We start from the raw sequence: 27,010 nt of genomic DNA on the forward strand, positions 1-27,010 counted from the left end.
CCCTAGGTGTTCGATGTACTGAATTTCTCTTACTTCTCTGTACTAATGCGTAGTGACGAAATTCCCGGTATAGTAGTGGAAGCGATATTTCATTATCTTTCTGGGAATTCCGAGACGAGTTTAACAATGCGGCGCTATCTTTTTTCATAGGTGACACATTATTACTTTATAACCACATCGAACCATAACAGCTGACAGCGTGTGCTATCGATATTATCTGAACTGAAAACGAGTACAAGGACTCAACATATTTTTAGTAAATTTGTAGTCATGAATCCGGAAGTGTAATTTTTATTTTTTATTCTTCAATAAAATTCGATGGGAAATACTCAGTGTGCAAAATCTAACACTTAGCAGCGGAAAGAGAACAAAAATAATCTAGTTATTACAAGACTTAAGGTAAGCACTATAATAATAAATTTATATGAGAATCGATAGAGTTTTTGAAAAATATCGATGGGAGTCAATGCCAAAATTCACGGAATCTATTAAAAAACTCACTCTCTAAAAATTAATTTGTGAAATTTTCACTAGTCTAGATTGCAGCTTATTGCGTAACCGCTAAATCGATAGTTTCCAAAGTAAATCAATCAAATTTATTTATTGATTTACATTAGCATCAATTAAACAAGATTTAACATGAAATAGTGAAAATGAACAATTTTATTAAAAGCTAAATTATTCTCTATCAAATTAGTATTTGTAATAATAAATTCGTAAAAGTTTCACTGATTTGTTGAATGAATTCATTTATCGTAATTGAATTAGTAAAAATTACTATAATTTTTATCGCAATAATAATTAACTGAATGTACGTGCTTGTGATCTATTTTATTAAATATTTAGATCATTTTCGATTCTTTCATTATGGAGCCATTCATTTTTAATTGCTGTACGCTACTGAGCAGCAGTGCTGGCATCGAAATTTCTACGAAAAAAAACTCGGTAAATCATATTTATTCTTGCACACCTCGAGCGCAAAGCGGAGTGTTGGTCTTTACTGTCATTTAATTTTCAACTTCTCGCCATGAAAATTTAAAATTTTGAAAAAAATAAAAGTTATCAGTTTCAGTCCGATTTTTGAAAATTAAGTATTCATCAGATCTTGACATTTTGAGGTCCTAGGAAGCTATTTCGACTGTTTCCGATGTGTGTGTGTGTGTGTGTGTGTGTGGGTGTGTGTAAGCTAATTTTTGTCTTATGCCTTTGGATCGAATTAACCGATTTGGACGTGTTTGGTAACAATCAAAAAATATCATCACGACTTGGATCTGATTAAATTTTGACGTCGATTGTTCCATTAGCTTACGAGTAATACGAAAAATTAAATATTAAAAAAAGCTTTTAAAATGCATGATCTAAATACTAAGATCTATAGACTAAAAAAAAAATGTTAGTTTTATATTTTCAATTTTTTAATAGTTAAAGTCAGGTCCTAGGTTCAGACAACCAAATGCGATTAAAAAAAATAGTTCAATGAGTTAAATCAAATCAAAGCGTTAATAGACAAAATATTCGACAGGTGTAAAAAACAGTGATTTCTTTATATTTCTCTAATAATATTACTTAAGCCAACAAAACGACTGCAATAAAATATGTAGTGATTAAAAGAGACTATAAAATGGTAAATTCGATTTAATTTTAGGTACATTTGATGAATTATATAGTAAGGTATCCTGGGAAAATGAGTACAATCGTTGTCTTTTTAATATTTCATCGCCGATATCTTTTGAACTAATAGCCCAATTTTGACATTTAATGTGGCATTCGATGTAGTTTTTCAGTCTCTTACGCGAATGTGGCTCACGCTGGTTCACTAGTAAGAGCTATCAAACTAAATTTTTTTACGAAAATCCTGATTATATCATTTTTTAGGACAAACCGCTAAGTATAGGGAAACGAAGGAAACATATTCTAAGAGGAAATTTCATCCTCTTTAAAAAAGTTTTTCAGACGTTGATTGCTCCGACCGATAGTTTATGAGTTACAGAATCTTTTATAATTGAGAATGTAAAAAATCGATAAAAAATTAAAAATAATAATATTTAAATTCATTTATATGTTCAATTACAAAAATTTCTGTAATTCATGAACTATCGTTCGAAGCAACTTAGGTTTAAGGACCTTTTTTGAAGAGGATGAAATTTTCTTCAAGAATAGGTTTTCCTTGTTTCCCTATACTTGGTGTTTCGTCCAAAAAAATGATAAAATCACGATTTTCGTAAAAAAATTTAGTTTGATAGCTCTTACTAGTGAACCAGCGTGAGCTACATTCGAAGGTCCAAGAGCAATTTTGAAGAGCATGGAATCCCCCACAAGATCCAACGATTCGTTTTTCAATATTATGAAAAGCAGCACAGCATTAGAAATTTGAAAAAAAAAATTTTTTTTTACATGTATTTTAAATGGGAAGAAATAAAATTAAAATGGCAAGTACTTAGCGTTGAAATTAAGAGCTCACATTTGGTGAGAATTTTTCTTTTTTAAGTAGAGTGAGATTTTGCTTGAGCACTTAAAAAAAAAAACTTTTGCGGAAACGAATCATCCTAATACATACATACATATATACTAGGCAGTCTGTTATTTCCCAAATCGATTTTTATTTACCGATCGCCCCTTGAATCTTTAGTTCATGAGCTAAAAAAAAATATCCAACACAAACAGGCTCAATTTTCACATGAAGCCGTGCCGAAGCCATTTTATATTTTCCATTTAAATAACATAGGATTTATAGGCTTTTGACTTTTATTTTTTTTTCTCAGAAACAAATAAAAGTAAAAATTTGATCGAAGCTTATTGTAATATGAAATTGAACGCTATACAAAAAAGTTCTCTTATGAATTTTCTATAAAATAACTCCTTCAAAAGTTATTTAACGATAAACTTGTGTTTATTAATAATTCTATAATATTTTAAATTATATCTTAATTTTTACCTTGTTTGGCTTGAAAATGGTTAAAATAAAAGATAATTATTATTATTACTAGAGTACCGATAATCATTCATGTAGATTTCATGGCCTAAACAGAAAATCAAGGGAAAAAAACATTGTTTTATGAGAAGTAAAAGAAATAACATACCTTTTCTCATACAGACGAACTTTAAATTGAATTAATTTATTTGGGCCAAATAAGCCATATCTTAATAGCTAATAAATGGCTTGTTTGAATAGAAAGAAATGACACATGAAGTTAATTAAGTAAGGTTATGACAAATAATTTATAGGACTGTTCAATTTCATTTTTTTAAAGAAAATAATACACACAATTAATGATAATTGAAGATAAAAATTATTATACAAAAAATATAAAAAACATAAAATATTATAATGAATTTTTACTAACAATCACACTCAATCCATTCAAGGTTATAACCTTAACTGCCATGTGTCATTTCTTTCTATTCAAATAAGCCATTTATTAACTATTAATAAATCTTATTTGGCTCAAATAAATACTTCTAACAGTGTGATAATAATAATCGTTATCTTTTATTTCACCGATTTTATAGCCAAAAAAGGTAAAAATAAAAATAGAATTTATAATATTATAGAATTCATAACAAACATAAGTTTAACGTTAAGTAACTTTTAAAGGAGTTATTTTATCGAAAATTCATAAATGAACTTTTTTGTAGAGCATTCAATTTCCTATCAGACTAAGCTTTGATCAAATTTTTACTCTCATTTGTTTCTGAGAAAATAGTATATTTTACACCTCGGGCAGTAAAGTAAGAAATGTCTCAGATCTCATGTAATTGTTGGCCGAGGCGAAGCCGAGGTCAACAAACATGTGATCTGAGGCTTTCTTATTTACTGACCAAGGTGTAAATACTATTTTTCGCCTCGACGGAGGCGGAAAGCGGAAACTTCGTTTCGCACAGCGGGAGAAAAGTTGACGCTTTTCGCCCGGAGGGGCGAAAAAAATTAAATTCCAAAAGTCTAAAAATCCGATGTTATTTAGATGGGAAATATAAAATGATATGTCTATATATAATAAGATCTGATCAATATATATTATTAGATCTGATCGCTGCCAAGAACGTCCCAATCAGAAAATCCGTTCGAGATAATAAATGTAAAATCTATACCTGCTTTTTTCATCGGATAACATCATAATTACTGAACAAAATTACTCAAAACTAATATGTTCTTTATTATATAAGTTATTGGAAGTGACTGCTTAAATATCGTCGCTCGTATGACGACATACTTACACGACATAGATACAACGTAACATGTAAATACTTATTTTTGAGCTAATCATTGAACATAATTGTGAACAAATATAAAAAACGCTCATTCATTAATTATTTTTTATTCTAAATTTTTAAACTTTAACATAAAACGTAACCCTTTTGAGCTCGAAAATGTATTGATACTAATGTTTTCCAGCTCTAAGAGCGCTAAGAGCTCGCCAAAGCTCACGGATATACTCTAATGTATCGAGAATGAGTTGCCAGCTGAGATTATAGCTGTAGATAATTTGGCTGAATATAAGACTGCTTGCTTCACTTATTGCAAGAATATGATAGCTATCACCCATAATTATAACAATATTATGTTATATTATATGATATTATATTGTATCATATGGTATGACACTTATTTAAGAATAGTTTTGCAATTACTTAACATTTTATTATAATTAATATTTAAACTTCCAATCAATCAACTAATTAATTTTTTTAGAAAGCCATATTATTGTCATTATTATACAAATGTAAACCAATGTATTAATAATTGATGGCCCTGAGGGAGCTTAGGCTCTAGGGTCAAATAAAATTATTATCTATCTATCTAACGCAGATATGCGCCGACCGCTTGCCAGGCCGCAAAGTGGGGAAACCGCCCAAAAGCATTAAAGTGTTGATAAAACGCGTCGATTACTGCCTCAGCAATATCAAGCGATGGATTTGTTTGAGAGATATCGCGAGAGAAATGGTAAAAACCAGTAATTTGCGAATATCTTTGAAACAACTCAACAAATAATTCCAAAATCTAATCAGTTCTAGAACTTGATAGAATGCGTCGATTACCGCCTCGACGATCGAAATCGGCTAATTTGTTCGCAAGATATCGTGGGAGAAAGGAATACATACCACAGTATTTTCGAGCTTGAAGCGCTCAAAAACGTTTTCATAATGAAGTTTAAGGAGCTCGAAAACAGCGGAATGTTTTGGGGCTGGTCCGCAGGGTCAACCGATAGACAGATTTTTTTATGGAAATAATAAAATAATAAAATAATATGGAATTTTTTTTCAGGCAGATTAACACAATGTCTACATTCAAGAATACAAATAAAGATTTTGGATATGATGAAGTTCGAGATAAAATACTTGCAGGTGAGATGGACGTAAACACACAATATCCCGGAATCTCTGATTACGATCCACCAATTCTTGAAATTTCGATTAATGACGAAGACACCGAATTATTCGATTTTCTTCTCCAGCACGACGTGGAAGTTAATAGAATTATACCATATCGTAACCAAGCAATTTATTTAGCAGTCAACTTTGACGATATGGAGTACACTGAGAAATTACTAAATGCAGGTGCCATTTGTCCCCCCGTAGAAGAAAGATACGGAGAAACATTCAATGCTAATAAGCTATTAGAACTAGCTATTGATAGAAATAATAAAGAAATGGTCAAATTATTACTAGAAAAACTAGATAAATATATCGATCCTTTCAATAAAATTGAAGCTTTTCAGTTTGCTACTGATTACAATGATCCTGAATTATCATTTGATCAGAATCCGCTTGCTTCAATAGTAGCTGCTGTGAACCAAAACAGAATAGAAGTTTTTAAAAAAATGGCTTCACAAAACGCTGTTCGTCTTGAATATTTACTCGAAGTCGCCATTCAGTATAATAGGTACGAATTTGTGGAGTGTTTGATTGATATCGGCGCTGATGTCAATTATCATTCTCGGCCTTTACATATGGCCATTGAAAACGAAAATATACCGATAATTGAATTATTTATAAAGAAAGGAGCTGATACGGCTCGACTTCCGGAATTTGGAAAGCTTACTTTGGAAATTGCTTGTGATACGAAGAATATTAAAATCATTGAGATATTAATTGCCGCAGGTGCTGATGCGACTGAAACGTTCGATATTAATAACTCACTTCATTTTGCAGTTATTCAAAATAATTATGAAAGAATCGAAAACTTAGCCAAAAATGGAGCAGATATTAACAACACTGTATATTTCAATAAATCACCATTAATTTTAGCCATAGACGAAGGTAATAAACCAGTGGTAGAATTATTAATTAAGAATGGAGCTGATATTCATTTTGTCACTGACTATGCAGAAACTGCGATTGTTGCGGCCATTGATAACAATAATTTAGAGTTAGTTGAAATAATAATGGAGGCAGGAGTTGATATTAATAATGCCTCCGGACCACTAGCTCCGTTGAGCCGAGCATGTCATAAAAATAACTATGAAATATGTGAATATTTAATAAAACGCGGTGCTAACGTCAATGGTGTTATTGGAGATTGTTCGCCATTACAGGAAGCCGCTGGACATGGAAACAAAGAAATGATTGAGTTACTCATCAAAAATGGCGTTAATGTGAACTATGAGGCCAAATTTTGTAGTTTAGCTTTAGAAACTGTTTGTGAGTATAATAATCTTGAATTAGCAAAAATATTAATTGACGCCGGTTCGGATGTTATTATATCATTAGATCATTATGCCCCATTAAAATCAGCTATCAAGCTTAACAATCAAGAATTGGCTGAGTACCTAATCAACTATTGTACTAATGCTAACATTACTTGCAATTATTCAGCGGCATTAATATGTGCTATTCAAGAGTACAGAAAGGAAATGGTGGAATTACTGATAAAAAATGGTGCCAACATTGATTCCACGCCAGAATATAAGTATTCACCTCTTTGCTCAAGTATTTGGAACCGCAGTTCTGAAATAACAAAAATTTTAGTAAAAGCTGGCGCTGATATAAATCTGCTTACAGAAAAATGGACACCATTAATTGAAGCTGTAAGAATGAAAGACTACAAAATGGCTGAGTACTTGATAGAAAATGGTGCTGATGTAAATCCTCATGACGGTTATGAAACGCCACTAGCTATTGCTATTCGGGAACATAAAAACGACATCGTTAGATTATTAGTTAGGCATAATGCTAATGTTAATATTGAGGCAGCCAATGGACAAACAATTCTGGCTTATGCTATCCAGGAAAACAATTTTGAATCAACTGAAATATTAATTAATGCTGGCGCTGATGTAAGTGTCACTATTAATAATGTTGGATCATTATTACATTTGGCGCGTTGTCGATCTGGACCAGAAGTTATTAGTCTATTGCTCGATGTTGGTGTTGATATCAATTACGTCAACGAATATGGTCAGATGGCAATTGATATTTACTCAGATATTCAAAACGCCCAGACATTAATTGAGCAGCATGTTATTAAATTAAAAGCTGCCAATTTATATCTTATCGATAAATGTTTAGATGCTGTGAAAGATGATCAATTCAATGATTTTTACGCCGAGTGCTTGGATGAAATTGATTTTTTGAAGACACAATGGTTCTCCTGGAAAATGAGTTTCTATGATATTTTACACTCGTGTGTGAATAAAATATCTCGAAGAATTAGATACATCAGTAGAGATGATATTATTTTAGATCAAAAGTCATTACCTAGTAAATTTAAGCTGTATGGAGGAATTATTTACTATCGTGTGTTAAAAGCTGAACCGCGTAAAAAATTGTTAGTTCGTGCTGATAAAATAATTTCTGATTTATTTGGTCATTTGCTACAAGATATTTACGTACAAGATATTTTGGACTTTTTTAGTGATGAGGAACTTAAGATTTTGTGTGGTCTCAATTAATCATTAGAATTAAGAATAAAATTTATCTCTACTCCTTATAAGTCAGATTTTAAATTCATTATCGTTCTTGAATAAATTATTATTTATTCGAAGTACTTTTGTCAAGATGTATAAAATAAATATGTTTTCTAAGGTCAACAAAATACATTAATTCCACTACCACAACTTCTATTGACAAAAGAAATCGTATATCGCGCACCTAGGGAGGAAAGTAGGATATCCTTACATCTTACATGTAAGGATTTGAGTGTAGTGCTGATATGAGTATTGCGGTGGCGCTAAAACTCCGATTGAGCGTATGACTTAAACGATTTTAAGTGTAGTGCTTAAAAATATTGCGTTGAGACTTATATTTGGTATAAGTATATTCGCAATACCAAGTATTGCGATATCACTTAAATTTATAAGCGTGGGACTTATATTTTTAACTTCCCGCTAAGAAAATCGACGATTTTTGAAAAATTGGGAAGTTATTGTTTTCACCCCGATTTGCGAAAATCGAAATTTCATAAAATGTCGACGTTTTGAAGTCCTAGGAAGCTATGACTATTTTCAGAATGATGTACGAGTGTCTGTATGTATGTATGTGTGTGTGTGTGTGTGTGTGTGTGTGTGTGTGTGTGTGTGTGTGTGTGTGTGTGTGTGTGTGTGTGTGTGTGTGTGTGTGTGTGTGTGTGTGTGTGAGTGTGTGTGTGATTGGTCTATAACTTTTTAAGTAATGAACCGATTTGGATGATTAAGGCGGCAATCGAAAGAGCTTGTTGGCCATCAACTTTTCTGAAAATTTCAGATCATTTGACCAAGTAGACTCGAAAATATTGGCGAATTACGGAAAAAAAATTTTTTTTTTTTAGTTTTTTATTGATTTCTCAGATACGACTCTTACGATCGACTTCAAAATCTAATCAGCTCTAGAACTCAATAAAATACGTCGAATGCCGCCTCAACCATCAAAATCGGTCAATTCGTTCGTGAGATATCGTGGGAGAAAGAAATGCTAAAAACGGTTTTTTTCGAAAACAATGGGATTTAATTTTCTACAGTTCATTTATATCCAAATATATATTTTTATACAATCAACTTTATCTTTCAAGCTAGTGGTTTAGCACAGTGGTTAATACATCAGACTTCGACCCAGAAGCGCTTCGGTTTGTTTTAGGCAACCTGACACTTCCACTAAAGCACCAAGTGCTTGGTGCTTCAGTGGAAAAGTCTTCTTTACCAAAAATAAATTGTTTTTCGCCATTAATTTTTGTACAAAAAAAATCCCGAGAGTCCTGGTCATTTTGAACCCTCCAAATCCAGTGGGATTCCCTGGTTGGCTAAAAATGATTTTTTTCACTCCCTTTGATAGTTTTTCATAAGAAAATCCAGTTTGGACCTTCTTTGACACCTGGATCGCTTGGTGCTCCAGTGGGACTTTTTGATTGGCTGAAAATGATTTCCTTCACTCCTTTCGATAGTTTTTTATGAGAAAATCCAGAAGGTTCTGGCACCTTGGACCACTCAAACACCTTGATCAGTTGGTGCTCCAGGGGGACTTCCTGGTTGGTTGAAAATTTTTTTTTTACTCCCTCCGATAGTTTTTCATAAGAAAATCCAGAGGCTTCTGGCACTTAGGACAACTTTGACATCTGGATCACTTGGTGCTCCAGTGGGACTTTCTGGTTGGCTGAAAATGTTTTTTTTTTCCACTCCCTTCGATAGTCCTTCAAAAAAAAACCCAGAGTGTCCTGGTCATCTTGGACAACTTTAACACCTGGAGTGCTTTGCGCCCTAGTGGAACTACTATTCGGTTGGCAAATAATGGAGCTCTCAGGCTGTTAGGACATCCACTAGCAACGTGAAGCTGATATTCGCCGGTCGTACTCTACGACGCCCTACTTTTGGAACCTAAGTCAGCGCATACAACCAAAATATATTAAAAATGTATTTTTTTTGTATTTTATAGGTAATTTTAGAGATATATTTCGAATATATTTTTCATATATATTTTATATATGTACGCATACATTCCACATATATTTCAGATGTATTCTAAATGTACGAAAAACGGCCAAAAGTGATATAATCAAAATATATCTTTCTTATATTTTAAATACATTTTACATACATATTTATGTATTTTTCATATATTTCTCATCTATTTTAAATATATTTTTAATATATTCATAAATATATTTTTTTTATATTTAAAATATATTTTATTTCCATGGGGGTATATATATATTTATTGGAACTATATACATAATTAAATATTTATAGGTTTCATATCAATAAAGTCAGATCAGATTTAACCATACATAGACATATATAACTACATATAAGTTTATATCAGTCATGTCTGATCAGATCCAATCATATATAAACTTATGCACGACTATACATAAATTTATATTAGCCATGTCTGATCAGATCTAATTATATATAGACTCATATATGATCAGACCTGATCACATATAGACATATCTGATTATATATGGGGTTATAACAGCCAGGTATGATCGGATCAAATTATGTATAGGCTTATATATACTCACATCTGATCATATATAGACTTATATATGGGCTTATAACAGCCAGGTATGATTAGATCTTATTATGTATGAGGTCATATATAATCACATATAATTATATATGACTCCATATATAATCATGCATGATTATATAGAACTTCATATATGATTATATATAATCATATATGATCATATATATGAACATATATAATCATATATGATTAAACAAAATCTTTTTTCATCGGGACGTATTAGTTTATTAGTTGTATAATTAACTAATTCGTATACATGATTTGTTTTGAATTGAAGTATTCAGTAAAAATGTGAGTTATTGTAGTCACTAGTCATTATATCTGGTGTTTTTTCCTGATTCAAGTTAATATAAATGGTGTCGTTTCAATCTCAAAAAAGTAAGTTAATTATTATTTATACTGTTTTTAATCATACATCAGATAGCCAAGTTTGTTTTCATTTCTGATCCAAAATTCATATAAAATTGTTTCCTTTTTAGTGTGGTATCATGCAGTTGATAATGTCAATGAAGCTAGGATAAATAACATAACCTTTCGTTTATTTTTGTAAACAAAAAAAAAATTATTATTGTAATAAAGAATCAAAATATATTTTGATGAATAATTGAATATATTCTGCGAATTGGATTTTGAATAAAAACAAGTAATTTAAAAATTAACTGATTTATTATATTTAAAATAAAAGTATTTGTTATTCGACATTAATGTATAATTTAGTTTTAAAATGAATTTTTTTATTTTTTAAATCTAGAATTAATCGTTTTAAGATAAGTTTACATTTATTTTCAACTAAATGTTATCGAATCTTTAAAGAAATTAATTTTTACTTGGAGTAAGTTAAATGTGACTCCATTTAATAACTTGATGTATCGAAATGAATCGATATCGACTACATTCGAGAGAACGATCTTTTTAGAATGAGTTGGTATCTTCTGAAACCAAGAGCTAAATTCTCTTGAGCCAACTGAGTTGTTTTCTTATTCGGAAAAACTAAAAACATTTAAACCAAAAATTTATAGTTTTTAATCAAGATTGAATTTCTTTATCGGAGAGTTCTATATATTTTAATTAAAAAAAAAAATTTTCAACAAGAGAAAATGTTTTCAAACAACAAAATTAGATATTTTAGATTAAGAATTGATTTTTGGAAACGATTTTCTTCTGGATTCAAGAATTCCTTTTCTTCTGTGTTAGAAACCAAATAAGAATCTAGGCTGCATTTTCATATAAATTCTTTTGATAGAGTCAAGTTAAATAAAATTCAAATTAATACTATTTCGTTTTTATGGAAATAATAAAATGTTAAGATTATATATATATTTTTTTTTTCAGGCAGATTAACACAATGGCCACATTCGAGAATACAAGTACAGTTTTTGGATATGATGAAGTTCGAGATAAAATACTTGCAGGTGAGATGGACGTAAATACACAATATCCCGGAATCTCTGATTACGATCCAACAATCCTTGAAATATCGATTAATGAACAAGACACCGAGTTATTCGATTATCTTCTCCAGCACGACGTGGAAGTTAATAGAATTATACCATATCGTAACCCAGCAATTTATTCAGCAGTCAACTTTGACGACATGGAGTACACTGAGAAGTTACTAAATGCAGGTGCCATTTGTTCCCCCGTACAAGATCAATATGGAGATACATTCGACGCTAATAATCTATTACAACTAGCTATTGATAGAAATAATAAAGAAATGGTCAAATTATTATTAGAAAAACTCGATAAATATATCAATCCTGTCAGTAAAATCGAAGCTTTTCAGATTCCCTCTGATTGCAATAATCCTGGATTATCATTTGATCAGAATCCGCTGTTATCAATGATAACTGATGTGGACCAAAACAAAATAGAAGTATTCAAAAAAATGGTTTCACAAAACTCTTTTGATCTTGAATATTTACTCCAACTTGCCATCGACTATGATAGGTACGAATTTGTTGAGTATTTGATTGATATTGGCGCTGATGTCAATTATGATTCAAATGCTCCGATTTTCCATATCGCTATTGAAAATGAAAATATACCGATAATTGAATTATTGATAAGAAAAGGAGCTGATACGGCTCTCATTCCAGAATTTAGAAAGCCTGCTTTGGCAATTGCTTGTGATAAGAAGAATATTAAAATCATTGAGATATTAATAGCTGCAGGTGCTGATGCAACTGAAACGTTCGATGTTAATAACTCTCTTCATTGTGCAATTATCCAAAATAATTATGAAAGAATCGAAAACTTAGCCAAAAATGCAGCAGATATTAACAACACTGTATATTTCAATAAATCACCATTAATTTTAGCCATAGACGAAGGTAATAAACCAGTGGTAGAATTATTAATTAAGAACGGAGCTGATATTAATTTTGTCACCGAATATGGAGTAACTGCGATTGTTGCTGCCATTGATAATAATAATTTAGAGTTAGTTGAGATATTAATGGACGCAGGAGCTGATATTAATAATGCCACTGGACCACTGGCGCCGTTGAAGCGAGCAATTTATACGAATAAACATGAAATATATAAATATTTAATAAAACGCGGTGCTAACGTCAATGGTGTTATTGGAGATATTTCGCCATTACAGGAAGCCGCTCAAAGTGGAAACAAAGAATTGGTCGAGTTACTTATCAAAAAGGGTGCGAATGTGAACCATGTGACCGAATTTGGTAGATTAGCTTTAGAAACTGTTTGTGATTATAATAATCTTGAATTAGCAAAAATATTAATTGACGCCGGTTCGGATGTTATTATATCATTAGATCATTATGCCCCATTAAAATCAGCTATCAAGCTTAACAATCAAGAATTGGCTGAGTACCTAATCAACCACTGTATTAATGCTGAAATTACTTGCAATTTTTCAGCAGCATTGATATGTGCTGTTCAAGAGAACAGAAAAAAAATAGTGGAATTACTGATAAAAAATGGTGCCAATATTGATTACACGCCAAAATATGGGCGTTCACCTCTTTGCTCAAGTATTAGGAACCGCAGTTCTGAAATGACAAAAGTTTTAATAAAAGCTGGCGCTGATATAAATCTGCTCTCAGAAAGATGTACACCATTAATTGAAGCTGTTAGAATGAAAGACTACAAAATGGCTGAGTACTTGATAGAAAATGGTGCTGATGTAAATATTCATGACGGTTATGAAACGCCACTAGCTATTGCTATTCGGGAACATAAAAACGAAATCGTGAGATTATTAATTAGGCATAATGCTAATGTTAATATTGCAGCAGCCAATGGGCAAACAATTATGGCCGCTGCTATCCAGGATAACAATTTTGAATTAACTGAAATATTAATTAATGCTGGCGCTGATGTCAGTGTCACTATTAATAATGTTGGATCATTATTACATTGGGCGCTTTTGGGATCTGATGGACCGGAAATTATTAGTCTATTGCTTGATGCTGGTGTTGATATCAATTTCGTTAACGAAAATGGTGAGACGGCAATGGACGTTTTCTCAAATATTCGAAACGCCCACATATTAATTGAGCAGCACGTTATCAAATTAAAAGCTGCTAATTTATATCTTATCGATAAATGTTTAGATGCTGTAAAAGATGATCAATTCAACGGTTTTTACGGCGAGTGTTTAGATGAAATTGATTTTTTGAAGACACAATGGTTCTCCTGGAAACTGAGTTTCTATGATGTTTTACACTCGTGTGTGAATAAAATATCTCGAAGAATTAGATACATCAGTAGAGATGATATTATTTTAGATCAAAAGTCATTACGTAGTAAATTTAAGCTGTATGGTGGAATTATTTACTATCGTCTGCTCAAAGCTGAGCCACGTAAAAAATTGTTGGTTCGTGCTGATAAAATAATTTCTGATTTATTTGACCATTTGCCACAAGATATTCACGTACAAGATATTTTGGACTTTTTTAGTGATGTGGAACTTAAGATTTTGTGTGGTCTAAATTAATCATTAGAATTAAGAATCAAATTTATTTGTAATCGTTATAAGTCAGATTTCAAATTCATTGTCGTTCTTGAATAAATTATTATTCATTCGAAGCACTTTTGTTAAGATGTATATAATAAATATGTTTCCTAAGGATTATCAAAACACATTATTCCCACTATCGCAATTTCCACTGACAAAAAAATACTTTTAATTACACGAAAGGAAACGTATGGCACTTACCACTATACTTTTATTATAGTATTGCAGCAAGTACGCGGAGAACACAATATAGTAAAAATTACAATATTGTAGTAAAATTTATTACCAGATACGAGTAAATACATTCTGTTATCAAATTATAACAAAACAATCGCACTATTTATTGCATAAAAAAATATTACAAATTATTATATGTAGGGGAGGGTGGGGCAGAGCGGCCCCCCTGAAATTTTGACCAAAAAAAAATTTGTTTTTTTTGACTAATTACTATAAATCCGATATGTTTGCGCATTTTTACCCCTACATGACATGCGCATGACATTTGGGGCAAAATGGACAAGCCCAAAATTTTGAAAAAGTGATTTTTTCATATTTTTATCGTCAAATTAAAAAAAAATGATTATAATTCCACATTTCTAGCCCTACGCATAACACCTGGGGCTAAATGGACCAGCCGAAACTTCCGAAAAAATTATTTTTTCATATTTTTCGGCCGTTTCTTTATGTAAGAGGCAAATTTGGTCACTAAAAATTTATAAAAATTAAATTTTTTTTTTTAGTTGATAAATTTTTGAAATAAAGTAAAATTATAGAATTGATTTTTTTTTTTTATTAAATAATAATTAGTAATTAAGGTAATCGAGAGTGAACGATTTTCTACGCTTTAAAAAATTTTTTTCGAGTAATATAAAACCAAAAATAGTTGTCAAAAGAAAGAAATACATTCTTAATGATGAAAACAATTTAAAAAAAAAAAAAACGAAAAAAAAAATTTTTCAGAATTTCGGCAAAATGTCCATAAATTTGTTCGAAATAGGACAAAAGTAAAGTGATCTTATGGTTGAAAGCCACAAAAAATAATAATTGGCTTAGGGGGGCCGCTCTGCCCCACCCTCCCCTATGTATTTTTTGCTAACCCGATTATACTTTTTCACTATCTGTATATTAAATTCTACTATGTATAGATAAAATTAAAAGTTGGTAGGGATAGCACATACAAATATGTATTACAAGTTTTGAAATCATTGCTTAAAGAAGACATCGGGCCGTCAGACATAGAAAAGGACTCGCACGCGGGAGATCAGGGTTCGAATCACGGTTAAACCAAGTAATTTTTTAAAAATAAAAATCGACACCAATACTAATACAGATGACATGATTAACAATTATAATCGAAATGATAGCAATAGTAATAAAAAGTTAAAAGTTATTAAAAATTTTATTTAATTTATTTCCATTCTAATATAGTAAAATTTACTAAATTGGATAGTAAAATTTATGAAGTATGAAGTGAAGTTTACTAATGCAGTTTATATTCAATTCCATATTTAAATAATAAAAATTACGAAATATGACTTAAAATTAATATGCAATTTAGTAGATTTTCCATAACCACCATATAAGAAAATACTAAACGAGTTGTAACTATTAATCATCGGATTTTCAATACTTCTTATTTGACATGCAAATTTTACTCTACGATATAATAAGTACTCTAAAATCAGTAGGGTAGGGCGGGGCTATTTGATCATAGGGGCAAGTTTTGCAATTGAAATATCCCGAAAACTAAACAACTTACAACAAAAGTTGAAATGGTGAAAGGAAAGGGTTACGGGAGAAGAACACATTGCATGATCATCAATTGACATCCGGTGCTCAGACTAATTAACAGAAAGCTTTGTTTTTTTTTTGCGTAAAAAAAAACAGGTCTTCAGAATTTTCCTCCTATACTCGTGTAAATATACTTTTTCGTGATCACATAAGTATTCAAAGATAATTTAATTATTGCTCTTTCGATTATATATGGTCATTTATTTTTAACTCTTATCATTTTTAACTTCCCGCTAAGAAAATTGTAAATTTTCAAAATTTCGGGAAGTTATTGGTTTCGGTCCGATTTACGAAAATCGAATTTCCATCAGACGTCGACGTTTTGAGGTCCTGGGAAGCTATTCTGACTAATTTCAAAATGATGTCCGAGTGTATGTATGTATGTATGTACGTACGTACGTATGTAAATACCTGTATCTTTTGAACGGATGAACCGATTTTGAACTTTAAGGTGTCATTCGACGCGGCTTGTCAATATCTTGAAGCCGAGAGAAAATTGAGCTTGATCGGTAGGGCTCGTTCAGAGATATTCCAAAAATAAAATTTTTGCAAAAATGTTTTTTTCGGATAACTTTTAATGTGCTCGATGGATTGATTTCAAAATGGACTGGGCTCTAGAGCTTTATAAGCCGCGTCGAATGCTACCTCAACCATCAAAATCGGTTAATTCGTTCGCGAGATATCGTGGGAGAAAGAAATGCTAAAAAATGGTTTTCTACAAAACAATGGCATACAAAAGTATTTGCGAGCTCGAAGAGCTCGAAAATGTATTCACAATAATGTTTTCGAGCTCAACGAGCTCGAAAACAGCGGGAAGTTTTGGGGCTGGCCCGCAGGGTCAACTTATAGACCGATTTTTTTATAAGTGAACTTCTACTTTGTTGCCTCATTTGGGGCTAGTTGAGGATGGCGCGCTCAATGCATTAAATGCGTGCCGAGCGTCGATCTAACCTTTATGTTTGTAAACATGCAATTGTGATAGTGACAAAAATGATTTAACGATTTTGGAATTATTAATCATCTAGCAATATTTTTGGTCTCATAATTAGTCTCTACTTTAATTTGATATTTATTTACTTAATAATTATTGTTAAATATATAATTTTAAATACAAAAAGTGTAATAATAGTCCAAAGATTGGGAACTTTTAATTTTGTTTGATTTTATTTTAAATATCAAAGTTATAATAATAATAATATAAGTATGCAACAATCATAATAAATAAATATTCGCTTGTTAATGACAATTTTATGTTGTATTCATACGATTTTATACAGTCATTTCGTTTATTTTAGCCATTGCACAACTAGCCCAGTACTATGCTCAACTAGCCCCACTAGTGGAACACGTTAAACAATTGGGAGCGCTCGCTCATTCGTGGGAATAACCTGTAAATTTACACTTGGATCGTTTTTGTGTCGCTAGACCATTTGAAGAAGACTAAATTACGAACCTAACAGCACATGAATTGATCAAATCCGATGCATCGTCTTAAAGTTATGGAAGATCAAACCAAAAAGTGATCAACTAGCCCCGCCCTGCCCTATATGAGAAATCACCATATGACTATATAAAGCTGTAATGAAATTAATCTTTTTTTTCTATAAATTAATTTGAAAAAATTTAATTAAAATTTTTTTTTCGAATTATGAGAAAAATTGAATTAATAAATTCTTACGAAATTGACAATGATAATTATCATTGGGTTCGATTGATTATAGTCAATAGGACAAATTACGATATTATTATCGTAAATTTAATTAGAATTTTTTTTCCGTGTATTATGCTAAAACCTATTAAAACTTTTTTATCTTCCTTTGCATCTAATAATTGTGTAAAACAAAATTTTTCTTAATGTAAATAACTTCCGAAAAATTTTAATAAAATCAATTTTATTCAATATTCAGAATTTGTATTTTTTTTTTCTACATTTTTCTGGGGGTACCCTGTATATATTTAGGTAATCAATTATATTATTTATAATATAATTTTCATATTTGTTTATCACCATATTTGCCCGCAAACGGGGAGCATATTTTACTGAACGTCACTTGTTCACTCTAGTTTTTCACAATTTTATATTTAATTTATATTATAGGATTATTTACCCTTAACAGATATATTAATAAGATTTTGATTTAAATTTAATGCGTCCTTTTACACACCCGAAAAGTGGTTTTATCCGCACAACTCGGCTCGAGATGGACTCACTAATTCACGTGAATTTGTGTCACTGATTCGATCGAACTGGATGGATTTTAAAATCCGACAAATATTGTACTAGACGAACGATTACTACAGTTGCATCAGATCGAATTTTAGATCAATATTTGAGGATTTTTAATAAAAAGTTTGAATCCCTTACTAACTTTTCGACGCAGATGCGGATTCCTGCAATTAGAATTAGTCTAGATTATTTAAGAAGTGCCCTATTGACTTTTCAACGCAGATGCGGATTCCTGCAATAAGAGTGCACGAAATTTCGACGTTCGAATCTTCGCGGTTTTTTATTTTTTTTATTTCCGTAAGTTTTAAGAACCGACTAGCGCTGAGCTATGGGTGCTCAGGATTTTTATAAACTTTGCTTGGCAATTTGATGGGGATTTTATAATTTCCGAGTAAAAATGAAATTATTATTTTTACGAAAAAATTATAAATTTTTATCGACCACCGCACCACAGCTGCACCACCGCCGTTTGGCGGACTATTCCGCCGTACGCTAAAAAAATATTCTGCCAGCACCGCCGCACCGCCGCTGCACAACCGCTGCACGACCGCCGCACCAATGCCTAAGCATAACCCCGATTTCACAAAAAAATGGCATTTATATGCCAAAATATCTTATGATTAATTAAGTAATTTACCCGGCTTATGGTGAGAGAAATTTAATTGTCCGGTAAAAGTGAATTATATATGGCCATATATTAAAATTTTCAATATATACATAGCCATGTATAGAAATTTCAACTAAATTAAAAAAAAGACTTACTCAAATTTTGTAGTTTTTTTCTTACTTTGATGATGCGGAAATCAATCAGATTTGTGATCAAATGTATTTCTAACCGAGTAGAAATTTTTAATTTAAGGAAAAAACGCTATAAATATCAACCAAACGCCCACGATTTAGTAGGATTCGAACCCGGGACCTTACGCACGAAAGACCGACGCTTTAACGACTAGGCTACGCTACCGACAGTGACTACTAAGTTTACTTGTGCTATATGAGATTGAAAAGAATATACCACTTTTAAATCACTAATCAAAAATAATTTACAACAAAATATCACAGCTATGGTGCGGCGGTGGTGCGGCGGTCAATAAAAATTTATAATTTTTTCGTAAAAATAATAATTTCATTTTTACTCGGGCTGTCACGACGGTGGTGCTGCGGTAGTGCAGCGAATAGATAAATTCTTTAGTTATCACGGCGGTGTTACGGCGGTGGTGCGGCATTTATAAAATAATCGGAATTGTCACGGCTGTAGTGCAGCGGTGGTGCGGCACTTAAAAAGCCGTGCAGTGGTGATGCGGCGGTGGTGCAGCGAAATTCTGTTTTTACTCGGGTAGTAATTAAGCTAATCGAAGGGAAACGATTTATTACACTTAAAAAAATTTTTCTTGAGTATTATAAAACCAAAAATAGTTGTCAAGAAAAAGAAATACATTCTTAATAATGAAAACAATTTAAAAAAAATATCATTTTTTGGAGGGAGGCCTCTCTGCCCCACAAAACAATTTTTTTTTTTTCCCTTGGTGTCCACCAATGATGTGAAATGTCATTTTTCTTTATGTATATGACATATAAAAGATTCAAGTAATAAAATTTGATCAATTTTTAGAAAATTTTTTTTTTCAACTTTTTTTAAGGATACCCCGTTTTGCCCGCCAAAAATAAAAATTTTATTTTTTAACGGCAGCTAATAATTTTGTCTATTTACCCCGAATCCCGGGTCGAAAAATTTGATCTGCTTTTAGTCTAACTGGACTGTATTTGGACTACTTGGTCTATTATTGAACTTCGATAAAAATTTTAATCTGTTTTTGATCTACCTGGACTGAAAAATTTGACCTGATTTTAGTCTGATTGGACTACTTGATCTGTTTTTGATCTTTTATAAAAATTTTAAGCTGTTTTCGACCTGCTACTTTAAAAAACAAACGCGTTACGAGCAGACTAAATTAGATTAATTCGTGAACTTTAAAAAACTTTAGTTCTGAAAATTTTCAAGGACAAAACTAGATTAAATCATGGACTTATAAAATTTTTATTTATGGGCAATATTTATGAAAAAATATTAAGTTGCAGAATTGATTATGTTTTATTTACTATTCATTTACTATCTTCTGTTTAAAAATGTCGGCAGTTAATGAAAATTTGACAGCTTAATTTTTTAGTTGTCTTCATTGAATATTTATATCTTTGAATAAAAGTGATAAAACAACTCTTGAAATGTCAAGAATTTTCTCTTATTTACTGGATAAAATTGAAAATATTTTGGCATAAGAAAACATCAAAATTCTTGTGCTACGGAGAAAAATATTGGCTCGAAATCTACCAATTTTTATTATGCTGTCGACCAAACTTGAAACAGAAAATAAAGTATCCAAAAAATTACTATAAGCTCTTGTAAAAAATTATTATGCTGCATCAAAATTATTATAATGTATGGAAGTAATTGATATTGAAGCTCATCGATAAGTTTCTCGCGCGTAATAAGTAATGTGATACAGTATAATCATTTTTTGTAAGAGCACGATAATTTTTTGGATGCTTTACTCCCTGTTTCAGCATTATGCTGTGACAGCATTAAATTACGGTCGAAAAAAATTTTTAACATTATTTGTTAAGATATTTTTTATAAACAAATAGACAAGTTTAATATTTAAAAAAAATTTTTTTTTACCATTTCATTGTCTTGGCAAAATAATGATTTTTAAAACAAAAATTTTTTCTTAAATAACTTTTTTAATTGTTTATAATCGTTTTTTTTATATTTCGATAGTTTAAATAATTAGTCAAGAAATTATTTTTTCTTTAAAAATCGTAATTGGTGTTTCTTTATAAGTTATCAAAAAACAAAATTTTTTTTATAAATAATTTAATTGTTTGTTAACTTAACAATTTGTTATAAACAAATTCCATAAACTGTTATATTTTTTTTGTTGAGCAAAAAAAAAAAAAACAAAAACAGACATATATATGACAGTAATAAAAAAAATTTTTTTCTATTTTTTAAAACACTTTTAAATATTATACGAGACCGAAGTTGAATCGCCCGCTTGATTTGTCAACTAACAAATTGATATAACTTATAAGCTATGAGAGATACGATAATGAACATTCAGGTGGTTTCTAAATATAAGACTGACTGACTCGAGCCGCGCTTTTATTAAACAAGAGAAGAAGATATTTGTTTTCTAGTTATTCAAATATTTTAAAGATCAGTTTCACATTCGTTGCAATATATTGTAATTGTTACCATAAATTTCTTTCCATGTCGGAATTTAGGCTAGGTTTTCAGATGAATTCTTTTGGTAGGGTCTTGTTAAATGAAATTCGACTTACTACTATTTTTTTTAAGGAAATGATAAAATGTTTAAATTACATAAAATTTTTTTTCAGGCAGATAAACATAATGGCTACATTCGAGGATACAAATAAACTTTTTGGATATGATGAAGTTCGAGATAAAATACTTGCAGGTGAGATGGATGTAAACACACAATATCCCGGAATCTCTGATTACGATCCACCAATCCTCGAAATATCGATTAATGAACAAGACACCGAGTTATTCGATTATCTTCTCCAGCACGACGTGGAAGTTAATAGAATTATACCATATCGTAACCAAGCAATTTATTTAGCAGTCAACTTTGACGACATGGAGTACACTGAGAAATTACTGAATGCAGGTGCCATTTGTCCCCCCGTAGAAGATAGATACGGGGAAACATTAGATGCTAATAAACTATTAGAACTAGCTATTGAAAGAAAAAATAAAGAAATGGTCAAATTATTATTAGAAAAACTCGATAAATATTTCGATCCTTTCGCTAAAATCGAAGCTTTTCAGTTTGTTACTGATTACAATGATCCTGAATTATCATTTGATCAGATTCCGCTTGCTTCAGTATTAGCTGCTGTGAACCAAAACAAAATAGAAGTATTTAAAAAAATGGTTTCACAAAACGATGGTTATCTAGAATATTTACTCCAAGTTGCCATTGAGTATAATAGGTACGAATTTGTTGAATATTTGATTAATATTGGCGCTGATGTCAATGATGGTTCAAATGCTTCGCTTCTAGATATCGCCATTAAAAATGAAAATATACCCATAATTGAATTATTGATAAGAAAAGGAGCTAATACGGTTGTACTTCCGGCATTTGGAAAGCCTGCTTTGGCAATTGCTTGTGATAAAAAGAATATTAAAATCATTGAGATATTAATTGCTGCAGGTGCTGATGCAACTGAAACGTTCGATATTAATAACTCTCTTCATTGTGCAATTATCCAAAATAATTATGAAAGAATCGAAAACTTAGCCAAAAATGGAGCAGATATTAACAACACTGTATATTTCAATAAATCACCATTAATTTTAGCCGTCGAAGAAGGTAATAAACCAGTGGTAGAATTATTAATTAAGAATGGAGCTGATATTAATTTTGTCACCGAATATGGAGAAACTGCGATTGTTGCGGCCATTAATAACAATTATCTAGAGTTAGTTGAAATATTAATAGACGCAGGAGCTGATATTAATCCTGCCCCTGGACCACTAGCCCCGTTGGAGCGAGCAATTTCTACGAATAAATATAAAATATGTGAATATTTAATAAAATGCGGTGCTGACGTCAATGGTGTTATTGGAGATAGTTCGCCATTACAGGCAGCCGCTCATAGTGAAAACAAAGAATTGATCGAGTTACTTATCAAAAATGGCGCGAATGTGAACTATGTGTCCGAATATTGTAGTTTAGCTTTAGAAACTGTTTGTGAGTGTAATAATCTTGAACTAGTAAAAATATTAATAGACGCCGGTTCGGATGTTATTATATCATTAGATCACTATTCCCCATTACAATCAGCTATCAAGCATAACAATCAACAATTAGCTGAGTACCTAATCAACTATTGTACTGATGCTAACATTGCTTGCAATTATTCAGCGGCATTAATATATGCTATTCAAGAGTACAGAACGGAAATGGTGGAATTACTGATCAAACATGGTGCTAGTATTGATTACATGACAAAAAATGGGCATTCAGCTCTTTGCTCAAGTATAAGGTACCACAGTTCTGAAATAACAAAAATTTTAGTAAAAGCTGGGGCTGACATAAATCTGCGTTCAGAAAGATGTACACCACTAAGTGAAGCTGTTAGAATGAAAGACTACAAAATGGCTGAGTACTTGATAGAAAATGGTGCTGACGTAAATGTTCATGATGGTTATGAAGCGCCACTCGCTATTGCTATTCGGAAACATAAAAACGACATCGTTAGATTATTAATCAAACATAATGCTAATGTTAATATTGCAGCAGCCAATGGGCAAACAATTCTGGCTTCTGCTATCCAGGAAGACAATTTTGAATTAACTGAAATATTAATTAATGCTGGCGCTGATGTCAGTGTCACTATTAATAATGTTGGATCATTATTACCTTGGGCGCTTTTTGGATCTAATGGACCGGAAATTATTAGTCTATTGCTTGATGCTGGTGTTGATATTAATTACGTTAACGAATATGGTGAGACGGCAATTGATGTTCTCCCAAATATCCAAAACTTCCAGACATTAATTGAGCAGCATGTTATTAAATTAAAAGCTGCCAATTTATATCTTATCGATAAATGTTTAGATGCTGTGAAAGATGATCAATTCAATGATTTTTACGCCGAGTGCTTGGATGAAATTGATTTTTTGAAGACACAATGGTTCTCCTGGAAAATGAGTTTCTATGATATTCTAATCTCGTGTGTGAATAAAATATCTCGAAGAATTAGATACATCAGTAGAGATGATATTATTTTAGATCAAAAGTCATTACGCAATAAATTTAAGCTGTATGGTGGAATTATTTACTATCGTCTGCTCAAAGCTGAGCCGCGTAAAAAATTGTTGGTTCATGCTGATAAAATAATTTCTGATTTATTTGGTCATTTGCTACAAGACATTTACGTACAAGATATTTTGGATTTTTTTAGTGATGAGGAACTTAAGATTTTGTGTGGTCTAAACTAATCATTAGAATTAAGAGTAAAATTTATCTGTACGCGTTGTAAGTCAGATTTTAAATTCATTATTGCCCGAGTCAAAATATTTGGATTAGATTGAACTTAAGTTAACTTAACCAGCTTAGATATAACTTACCTGCAAAAAAAAAAAAATTCTCGACTGAAGGTAAATATTCTTGATTCAAGAAAATTTTTTTCTAGACCTAAATTTTCTCAGATAAAGTAGAAATCTTCTCCAACCAAGACGAATTCTCTTGGCTCAAGAAAATCTTGAATTGGTTCCCTAAAACGTTTGTCTTCAAAAATATTTTCTTGACTCAAGATATCTATTTTTTCTGTGTGATATTGATGGACTTGAAATAGTATTACCTTGACTTAAAAAGCTTAAATAAGACGTAGGTGGGCTTAGGCATCAAGTTGAACTTATTTATGATTTATTCTTGTTAAAACTAACCTATCGAACAATAAAAACCTGAAAAGAAGATATGAATCCAAACTAGGTTAGCAAAGAGCATCGAATGCCTGAAAAACAAGCAGCACCGGTACATATCAGGCACCAAGTCGTCTGCATGTATTCTCCAAGCATAAAATGAACAAGATGAAGTATATTTAGGTTAAAAATTGATGTTTTGAAGAACGTTTAGGAGTTCTCCATGCAGACGAGCTATTCGTCATGCACCAGGTCGTCTTCCGGCGTTCTCAAAGCATAAATAGACCAACAGAAAGCATTTAGATTTATTTGTGAAAAAATGTATTTCTAATCAACGCTTGGAGTGATCCCTCGCAGATATGGTATGTGACGCACCAGGACAAGTCCAAGTGTTCTTAGAGCGTATTAGAATGAACATAACTCATTTTTAGGTAAAAAAATAACTTTTTTACCGATGTCATGGGATTCTTCTCGCAGACGAGCTGTGTGACTTGCAGCAGGTCGTCTGTATGGAGAAATGCTAAACATTCTTCAATAGATCAATTTATAACCTAAAAAAGCTTTACTTTTGTCTCTTTATGCTTGGAGAACGCCAGAAAACGACTTGGTGCATGCCACACAGCTCGTCTGCACGGATAACTCCTAAAAATTCTTCAAACGATAAATTTTTAACCCAAATATACTTCATCTTGTTCTTTTTATGCTTGGAGAATACATGCAGACGACCTGGTGCCTGATATGTACCGGTGCTGCTTGTTTTTCAGGCATTCGATGCTCTTTGCTAACCTAGTTTGGATTCATATCTTCTTTTCATGTTTTCATTCTTCGATAGGTTAGTATTATCAAGAATAAGTCATAAATAAGTTCAACTTGATGCCTAAGCCCACCTAAGTCTTATTTAAGCTTTTGAAGTCAAGGTAATACTAATTCAAGTCCATCAATATCAGGTAAAAGTTATATCTAAGCTGGTTAAGTTAACTTAAGTTCAATCTAATTCAAATATTTTGACTCGGGTGTTTCTGAATAAATTATTATTTATTCGATGTACTTTTGTAAATATACATAAAATAAATATTTTTTTAAGGATTAATAAAATACATTAATTTCACAACTACAACTTCTACTGACAAAAGACAAATATTTTTAATTACACGGAAAGAAACGTACATGGTACTTATCACCGTACTCTTATCATAGTATTGCTGCAAGTCCACGGAGAAAGAAATATAGTAAAAATTACAATATTGTAGTAAAATTTACTAACAGATATGAGTAAGTGCATGCTGTACAGCCAAAATTCTGTTTGGTTCAAAATGACTTTTTGATCCATGAATCACTTTTTTTTCAATTTATTATCAAGATAACTTCTCTTAACTCTGTGTGTATATATCCCGTAACTCTGTGTGTAAATATCCCTTATTATTTCAAATAAGGTCCCGATCAGGGTATCCTGACGAGGATCCTGATATGGATGTAACGCTTAAGACCCATGAGGTCCTTATCAGGATTGCCTTATCAGGTCCTTACCAGCATATCCTCATCAAATCTTTATCAGGATTACCTTATTAGTAATTATTTATAAAAAAATATTAAATTGCAAAAAAAAAATAAGAGAATTTGAATTCGATCGAGAATGTTATCTATTGTATTGAGAGCATTAATTAGAGGAAGTAAACATATTTTTTATTGATGAAAAAATCTCAATAACTGCTGGGCTCGAACCTGCGTCCTTTCGATTCAAAGTTCTCGATGCTATCCACTGGGCTGACATACACAAGTGATCTTGAAAGTGTAAATATAATATTCATTATGATGTCAAAGAATAACTGATGAAAAAGTAAAAAATCTGTGCTGCAATGATTGACGTGATTTTTATATAATATTCTTTTGTACTTTTTTTAATTTTTAGCCTGTAAATGAAATATTCAAAGAGATGGGATAACTTTTTTTTTAATAAGGATATCCTGACGAGATCCTGATCAGGAACATCAGATTGACCCGATGGCAAATAACTTTTTTTTGAATAAGGATATCCTGATAAGGTCCTGACAAGGAACTTGTCAGGTTTGCCCTAATTAGGCAAACCTTATATGGTACTTCAGGCAAATCAGGA

General features: G+C 31.4%; 2 protein-coding genes across 4 annotated transcripts; both read left to right on the forward strand.

Annotated features, from left to right (window-relative positions):
* Nucleotides 1–25,999, forward strand: LOC130674306 (putative ankyrin repeat protein RF_0381). 3 transcript variants are annotated; one of them, XR_008991018.1, is made up of 3 exons: nt 1–67; nt 151–399; nt 5,264–5,554. XR_008991018.1 is itself a non-coding variant. In XM_057479600.1 (3 exons), the coding sequence occupies exon 3, from the start codon at nt 21,853–21,855 to the stop codon at nt 24,472–24,474; it is 2,622 nt and encodes an 873-aa protein (XP_057335583.1). In that variant the 5' UTR covers nt 1–67; nt 151–399; nt 21,840–21,852; the 3' UTR covers nt 24,475–25,999. The 3 variants fall into 3 exon arrangements, 2 of the variants coding, with proteins under 2 accessions (XP_057335583.1, XP_057335584.1); XM_057479600.1 differs by lacking the exon at nt 5,264–5,554 and adding an exon at nt 21,840–25,999; XM_057479601.1 differs by lacking the exon at nt 5,264–5,554 and adding an exon at nt 11,770–14,754.
* On the forward strand, nt 5,649–7,889 carry LOC130674243 (ankyrin repeat domain-containing protein 17-like). Its single transcript, XM_057479513.1, has one exon. The coding sequence runs from the start codon at nt 5,649–5,651 to the stop codon at nt 7,887–7,889; it is 2,241 nt and encodes a 746-aa protein (XP_057335496.1).
* Nucleotides 26,000–27,010: the final 1,011 nt, after the last annotated feature.

This window comes from Microplitis mediator, chromosome 9, assembly GCF_029852145.1.
Source record: "Microplitis mediator isolate UGA2020A chromosome 9, iyMicMedi2.1, whole genome shotgun sequence".
NCBI classification, from domain to species: domain Eukaryota; kingdom Metazoa; phylum Arthropoda; class Insecta; order Hymenoptera; family Braconidae; genus Microplitis; species Microplitis mediator.

Bases quoted from the DNA above. Each gene is read 5' to 3' on its own strand.
- LOC130674243 (XM_057479513.1), top strand. From the start codon at position 5,649: ATGGTCAAATTATTACTAGAAAAACTAGATAAATATATCGATCCTTTC.
- LOC130674306 (XM_057479600.1), top strand. From the start codon at position 21,853: ATGGCTACATTCGAGGATACAAATAAACTTTTTGGATATGATGAAGTT.